Raw genomic sequence first — 8,868 nt, forward strand, 5'->3', positions numbered from 1 at the left:
CAAAGTAGTGAGGTCACTTGTGGGTTTGTGCACAAAGTACCTTCCACAGAACATGAATGCATGCAGCAGTTACCCCTCAGACCCGCCATATTCCACCCTCTTTGACTCCTTCTGCAATTCCTAGCACCAGAATTCCAGTCCCACAATTCATAGATAATGTCACACTTTGACAGGAAGGAAACCTGTGCCCCACTCCACAGGAGTACCCGCTTTGCCCGTGTTGACTTAAGTATGCGGCACTGGGTCACATGAAGAGATGCTGACTCTATTGAATCTGCTGCCAGCCTTTGGAAAGCCAACTCTGGACACAACGTAGGCATTAAAGGGGCAAGGATGTTGCTCAGTCCTGATTGGACCTTTTGAGGTGTTACTAAGATGCTTACTCCCGCCTATCAGTCAAAGGCATGAAAAACATATATGATTCATAAAATATATGTAAATGTTTAGACAGGAAATCATATGACCACTCATCTTACAAATAATACAATATTAATGCTTATGAAATTTATTTTAGGCGCATTCAGGTGAGGCTCGGCGAGCACAACATCAACTCCAATGAAGGCACCGAACAATTCATTGACTCTGTCAAGGTCATCAGACATGGCAGCTACAACTCCCGGAACCTGGATAACGACATCATGCTCATCAAGCTGTCCCGCGCAGCGACGCTCAACAGCTACGTGAAGGCCGTCGCCCTGCCAACTGGCTGTGCTGCCACCGGAACACAGTGTCTGATATCCGGTTGGGGAAACACCTCCGGCAGTGGCTGTAAGTGACCAGGGTCTGGGGCAATGGGGATTCTGGAGCAATGGCATAGTGGTGGGATGTTGACACAGTGGAAGTAGCTGTAAGTGACCAGGGTCTGGGGCAATGGGGGTTCTGGAGCAATGGCGTAGTGGTGGATGTTGACACAGTGGAGTAGCTGTAAGTGACCAGGGTCTGGGGCAATGGGGATTCTGGAGCAATGGCATAGTGGTGGGATGTTGACACAGTGGAAGTGGCTATAAGTGACCAGGGACTGGGGCAATGGGGGGTTCTGGAGCAATGGCATAGTGGTGGGATGTTGACACAGTGGAAGTGGCTGTAAGTGACCAGGGACTGGGGCAATGGGGGTTCTGGAGCAATGAGACAGTGGTGGGATGTTGACACAGTGGTAGTGGCTGTAAGTGACCAGGGACTGGGGCAATGGGGGTTCTGGAGCAATGGCATAGTGGTGGGATGTTGACACAGTGGAGTGGCTGTAAGTGACCAGGGTCTGGGGCAATGGGGGTTCTGGAGCCATGGCATAGTGGTGGGATGTTGACACAGTGGAGTGGCTGTAAGTGACCAGGGACTGGGGCAATGGGGATTCTGGAGCAATGGCCTAGTGGTGCGATGTTGACACAGTGGAGTAGCTGTAAGTGACCAGGATCTGGGGCAATGGGGGTTCTAGAGCCATGGCATAGTGGTGGGATGTTGACACGATGGAAGTGGCTGTAAGTGACCAGGGACGGGGGCAATAGGGGTTCTAGAGTAATGGCACAGTGGTGGGATGTTGACACTGTGGAGTTGGCTGTGACATGGGACTGGGGAAATGGGGGTTCTGGAGCAATGTCACAGTGGTGGGATGTTGACACAATGGAAGTGGCTGTAAGTGACCAGGGACTGGGGCAATGGTGGTTCTGGAGCAATGGCGTAGTGGTGGGATGTTGACACAGTGGTACTGGCTGCGACCATGCCTTGATATTGAAGGCTCTGATGCACTCACTTTCATATTGGCCTGGTCAGAGCTCTGGCCCCCTTCCTCTTTACTAAATGAGAGATGTAGGAGCCGCTGAAAACGCGCTATAGCAACATTGCCTCTATACACAGAACCATAGTAGTCATTAACCCTTTAGCCTTATATGAAAATGGTATTGAGATGACCAATATTTGTTACATTATTTTAAAGTTCATATGCACAATTAGCTTGAATCCGCTCATAACTAAACCTGGGAAGATGGGAGTCTTGTGAATGTATCTTGTGAGGTGTTGTGTGTCCTCACTTTGTGCAGAGATGTGTCACAACTGAACACCTTTTAGGTGCTAAAGTACATTAAATAGAACGGCCCCAGTGCAAAATGCTTACCCGCGTGAGATGAACGTGCCTTTGTGGTTGACGATGCCTGGGTGGGGTGGGGGGATTATTGAAAGTCATTTAGCGGGTTCTGATGGGGGGTGGTTGAGGGATAGGCAGAGTAAACAGTTTCCCCTCCTGCCCATCCACTTCCCCTTGCGAGTCTGTGAAACAGCAAGACAGAGATGCCTCCACTGGGCAGAATGGGGGCATGTGGTTGCCCCCTTTTTCCACCCCACACACCATTGAGTCGTAAGGGACCTCCAGCGAAATCCAACCAGGTTTATTGTAATTGGTTATTTATTACGTGCTTAATACCCAGAGGTTTCTAAGCATGGACCCGGGAATTGAACCTGTATTTTGCTCTGCGTTGTCTTGTTTCCAAGATGAGCGTGTTGCCCCTGACTAATCCTCCCAGCCTCACCTTAGAGTTGGCCTCAATTTTGTTGGACATCTTGCCTGCAATGCAGGCCTCGGCAATACTGGTACTTCCAGTGCCAGCTTTTCTAGTTGGCAGAGTTGAGATATTATCAGTCCCCTCACCCCCATGGCAGATCCAGCCCCTAAGGACTCGGCTACAGCCTTCTGAATCGGGTGAGAGCCCCCTTCAGCAGGTTCCTCTTCTGGTGGGAGCCTGGCTCTTGTAGCATCTGCCTGTGTTGTGTGCACCAATGCAGGCAGTAGAATGTTATGAGGTAGCCTGGAACCCTAGAGGTCATCAGGGTTCCAGGACTGGCAGTTGATTATTCAGGCTGGGAGATCTGACTACAGAGGATGCATAATGTCTAGCTCCTGCCTCTTTCTTCCCAACTTGCCCTGTAACTTAAACAAAATAACTTGCATTTATATATACCAGCCTCCTGGGGCATCTCTGCTATGTGTGCCAGCTTCAGTGAATCCCCAAAACTACAGCTCTGAGGTTGGTGACTGTGTTGCCGCCTTTTCCCTGATCCTTGTTCAATTTTGCAAACGTCAAAAATAGAAATTAACCTCTTTTCAAAGTGCTATGAACATTGATTCGTTTCTTTCGTTTAATTGCACAAGCATGATTATATGTAATATGATTTACAAATGTCAATATTTAGTACATTTGCAGAAAGAACTTTTCATGGGAACTCAAAACAACATTTTGTCCTGGAACCTGTCTCTTTATCTGCATAACTGGAATAGACTGAAGGTCATTGCTGATATCAGACAGAAATATCAAGATACTGGAAGCACAATGACTCCCGTAAAACATATTGTAAAAAGGAACTTGAAAGCCTATGAAGAGAGTATTATGGGATAGTAAAACAGAGTTTTACATTAAAAAGACTTTAATGTCCTATTTGGAAGCATTTTCTGTGTCAGAGAGATTCACTTCGCCCACAGGACATTAAATCTGTGCATGTGTGGGTGTCCAAACAACTGCACAACACACTCCCCAGACTGACCAATAGGCAGCCAGCAGGTCTGGAATGCAGCAAGCTGCCTTAAATCACACATTCAGTCTCCCTCCAGCAGCTGCCTTCCATCAAACATTGACTCTCCCTCCAGCAGGTGCCTGCAATCACACATTGACTCTCCCTCCAGCAGCTGCCTTCCATCACACATTGACTCTCCCTCAAGCAGCTGCCTTCCATCACACATTGACTTTCCCTCCAGCAGGGGCCTTCCATCACATGTCTACTCTCCTTGAAGCAGCTGCCTTCAATCACACATTGACTTTTCCTCCAGCAGCTGCCTTCCATCACACATTGACTCTCCCTCAAGCAGCAGCCTTCCATCACACATTGACTCTCCCTCAAGCAGCTGCCTTCCATCACACATTGACTCTCCCTCCAGCAGGTGCCTGCAATCACACATTGACTCTCCCTCCAGCAGATGCCTTCAATCACACATTGACTCTTCCTCCAACAGCTGCCTTCCATCACACATTTACTCTCCCTCAAGCAGCTGCCTTCCATCACACATTGACTCTCCCTCAAGCAGCTGCCTTCCATCACACATTGACTTTCCCTCCAGCAGGGGCCTTCCATCACATGTCCACTCTCCCTTAAGCAGCTGCCTTCAATCACACATTGACTCTCCCTCAAGCAGGGTCCTTCAATCACACATTGGCTCTCCATCCACCAGCTGCCTTCCATCAAATATCCACTCTCCCTAAAGCAGGGGCCTTCAATCACACATTGACTCTCCCTCCAGCAGCTGCCTTCAATCACACATTGACTCTACGTCAAGCAGGAACCTTCAATCATGCATTGACTCTCCCTCAAGCAGGAGCCTACAATCACACATCCACTCTCCCTCCAGCAGGTGCCTTCCATCACACATTCACTCTGCCTCCAGCAGGAATCTTCAATCACATATCCACTCTCCCTCAAGCAGGGGCCTTCAATCACACATTGGCTCTCCCTCCAGCAGGGGCCTCCAATCACACATGGACTCTCCCTCCAGCAGCTGCCTTCCATCACACATGGACTCTCCCTCCAGCAGCTGCCTTCCATCACACATTGACTCTCCCTCCAGCAGGCGCCTTCCATCACACATTCACTCTCCCTCCAGCAGGAATCTTCCATCACATATCCACTTTCCCTCAAGCAGGGGCATTCAATCACACATTGACTCTCCCTCCAGCAGCTGCCTCCCATCACACATTATCTCTCCCTCAAGCACCTGCCTTCAATCACACATGGACTCTCCCTCCAGCAGCTGCCTTCCATCACACATTGACTCTCCCTCCAGCAGGGGCCTTTCTTCCTAAGGGGTTGTTGTCTCCTGTTGCCTTCTTATGCAGTGATGTCACTTGTACACATGCAGGGGTTGGGGAGTTCTGCAAAAGCCGGCAGGTGTAATGTATCTCCATTGTGTCTGCTTGGCAAGAGCAACCATGAAAAGTGTTTTTTCCCACTGCCTTCTTTCATAGCTAACTACCCCAGCCAACTGCAGTGCCTGAACGCCCCCATCTTGTCCTCGAGCCAGTGCACCAACGCCTACCCGGGGCAGATCACCAGCAACATGTTCTGCGCTGGATTCATCGAAGGAGGAAAGGACTCTTGCCAGGTACCAAATCCATCTAAATTATTCACCACTGCCATTGGCAAGTTACTAATTGGTCTGCGGCCGCCATGAGCCATAGGGGCTAGGGGTATATTGATTGCTTTTGAAAGCTCTCTAGAAAATAAGAGCCTCTAGAGCAGGGTAGTCCACCTCTAGGCCTCAAGGGACGGAATCCTGATGGGTTTCAGGACATCCCTCATTAATATTAATGACAACAAATGTACATGCATTCAGAATCATTGCATGCAAATGTATCCCATGCATATTAATTAGGGGTATACTGAAAACCCGACATGTTTCTGGCCCTCGAGGCCTGGAGTTGGAAAACCCTGATCTAGATATACAATGACTGAACATATGCTGTCGATGCCCTTGAACAACATTTACCAGAATTCATTCTGGTGCAATATTTTAAGGAGTGTTTCCTTTGCTTGCATCATGTGTTCCCAAAGAAAAAATCATAACAAAGAATTTCAGTAGTAGTCTTTTTTCTCTGTCTAATGATTTTGCTGATGAAAACGAATCCCCTACCCAATAAGGGACTCATGGGGGAAGTGGTATAACAGAAACTTTGCAACAGTGCAAGACCAATTAGCTCTAAGGCAAAAAACACATGTTAGCACCCGGGGAAGATGTGTATGACACAGGTGCAAACTATCAGTAATTGGGTGCCTTCCACTTTATCCTGTGCCTGTCAACCTGGACCACCATTTGCATGTGCCGGAATATTAGGCCCCATTCCGTTTCACCCTCATACTCTCTGCACCTCTAATCCACCGCTTCAATCCTCATACCCCAACGCCTCATACTCTCTGCACCTCTAATCCACCCCTTCATTCCTCACACCACCACTCCTCATACTCTCTGCACCTCTAATCCACCCCTTCAATACTCATGCCCCCACTCCTCAAACTCCCTGCACCTTTAATCCACCCCTTCAATCCTCACACCCCCACTCCTCATACTCTCTGTACCTCTAACCCACCCCTTCCATCCTCACACCCCCACTCCTCATACTCTCTGTACCTCTAACCCACCCCTTCCATCCTCACACCCCCACTCCTCATACTCTCTGCACCTCTAATCCTCCCCTTCAATCCTCATATCCCCACTCCTCATACTCTCTGTACCTCTAATCCACCCCTTCAATCCTCATACCCCCACTCCTCATACTGTCTGCACCTCTAACCCACCCCTTCCATCCTCACACCCCCACTCCTCATACTCTCTGCACCTCTAATCCACGCCATCCTCATACCCCCACTCCTCATACTCTCTGCGTCTCTAATCCACCCCGTCGATCCTCATACCCTCACTCCTCATAGTCTCTACACCTCTAATCCACCTCTTCAATCCTCATACCCCCACTCCGCATACCCTCTGCCCCTGTAATCCATCCCTTCACTCCTCACACCCCCACTCCTCATACTCTCTGCAACTCTAATCCACCCCTTCAATCCTCATACCACCACTCCTCATACTCCCTGCACCTGTAATCCACCCCTTCCATCCTCAGACTCCCACTCCTCAATCTCTCTGCACCTCTAATCCAGCCATTCAATCCTCATACCCCCCACTCCTCATACTCTTTGCGCCTCTAATGCACCCCTTCAGTCCTCACACCCCCACTCCTCATACTCTCTGTACCTCTAACCCACCCCTTCCATCCTCACACCCCCACTCCTCATACTCTCTGCACCTCTAATTCTCCCCTTCAATCCTCATACCCCCACTCCTCATACTCTTTGTGCCTCTAATGCACCCCTTCAATCCTCACACCCCCACTTACTTGATTCCACTCCTTCCAGCTTTAAAGCTGCCACCTCACCACATGCCCACCCACGCTAGACATAGAAAAGGGACATAGTGTGCAGCCATTTTATGTTTGTCTTTATTGGAGAAATCGGGTCGACAGGTCTTGGACTGCTAATAGCGCTAACTAACTCCTTAATGGGCGGACATTGCTAGTAATGGCCCTCAGCCAATGTGAGACCCCCTCGCTGTGCTCACCCCTTTCTGGCTCAGTCTGGCAGGCTATTATCGGCCATGTCCCACCCCCAAGGCAAGCGTTGAAGTTATATTGTTCCAACGTATGTTTGCACCAGGGCAAAGGCTCGTGACTAGGGCAAACATTGCAGTGGTGCAAGAATGCATTGAAAGAATAGTTTTTTTTTCACTAGGATTATTTTTACTGTACCGCTAATAGGGCTTGCACTGGTGCAAAACATGTATAATACTACACTAATGCTCTCATGAATGATCTATGATTGCTATCTACAAGTCCTTCACTTCCACAGACTCGGTAAAGACCCTCACTTATTATTATTATTATTAGTATTATCATTATTATTATTATTATTATTATTATTATTATTATTATTATTATTATTATTATCATTAGTATTATTATTATTATTGTTATTATTATTATTATTAGTATTATCATTATTATTATTATTATTATTAGTATTATTATTATTAGTATTAGCATTAGTATTAATATTATTATCATCATTTTTATTATTATTATTATTATCATTATTATTAGTATTACCATTAGTATTATTATTATTATTATTATTATCATTTTTATTATTATCATCATTATTATTATTATTATTATTATTATTAGTATTATCATTCATATTATTAGTATTATTATTAGTATTATTATTATTATTATTATCATTATTATTATTATTAGTATTATCATTAGTATTAGTATTATCATTCATATTATTAGTATTATTATTATTATTATTATTAGTATTATTATTATCATTTTTATTATTATTATTATTAGTATTATTAGTATTATTATTATCATTATTATTAGTATTATTATCATTATTATTAGTATTAGTAGTAGTAGTATTATTATTATCATTATTATTATTATTAGTATCATTATTATTATTATTATTATTATTATTATTATTATTATTATTATTATTATTAGTATTATTATTATTATTATACTTTTTTAGCATGTACCTAACTTGAGGAAGCAGCGCAGCGCTGTACAATGTCATGGGGGACGTACGCGGCGAGGGAGCAGATTGTAAGGGACCGATAGAGGGGAGCGGGAGCTAACAGTGAGGTAGCGGGTGAGCAGCATGTGTGAGAACCTCTGACCACTCTCTCGCTTTCTGCCCTCCAGGGTGACTCCGGTGGCCCCGTGGTCTGCAATGGGCAACTCCAGGGCGTCGTCTCCTGGGGGAAAGGATGTGCTATGAGGAATTACCCCGGCGTCTACACCAAGGTCTGCAATTACACCACCTGGATCAAGAACACCATGGCTGCCAATTAGGAGTGTGTGTCTGTGTAATGACCTTCTGGGACTCATGCCTGCGAGTCTGGGATGCTGTGGGGGGGGTAAATAAACCATGGAATGAAATATGATGTCACAATCTTGTGAGTTGTTCTTATTCAGATGTGTCTAGGACATACACACTCGTGCAAGCCCAACTAACTGCCACAGGATTACTAATGCATGTTTACGGAAGGCGCCAGACTAACCACAGAGGGCCAGGTTTCACATCGCATGTTGCCCTGCTCTGCAGATTTGCACAGTAACTATGCACAAAAGACATAGCAAGCTGCACTCACACAGTTAACCTTTTTTGAGTGCATGAAGTGTGCAGCAAATGTGTTGGAGAAGAGTTCCAACAATCATGTGCCGAGAATCTGTTTCAGTGGCATGCCCAACCAGACTGACCCCCAGGGGCGTTGCT

The 8,868-nt window shown here is 46.2% G+C and overlaps 1 protein-coding gene across 1 annotated transcript; it reads left to right on the top strand.

Annotated features, from left to right (window-relative positions):
- Positions 1-536: 536 nt before the first annotated feature.
- On the top strand, positions 537-8,513 carry LOC138579468 (trypsin-3-like). The gene is made up of 3 exons (XM_069649802.1): positions 537-768; positions 5,001-5,137; positions 8,295-8,513. The coding sequence occupies exons 1-3, from the start codon at positions 639-641 to the stop codon at positions 8,442-8,444; spliced, it is 417 nt and encodes a 138-aa protein (XP_069505903.1). The 5' UTR covers positions 537-638; the 3' UTR covers positions 8,445-8,513.
- Positions 8,514-8,868: the final 355 nt, after the last annotated feature.

This window comes from Ambystoma mexicanum, chromosome 3p, assembly GCF_040938575.1.
Source record: "Ambystoma mexicanum isolate Mex_15411 chromosome 3p, UKY_AmexF1_1, whole genome shotgun sequence".
NCBI lineage: Eukaryota > Metazoa > Chordata > Amphibia > Caudata > Ambystomatidae > Ambystoma > Ambystoma mexicanum.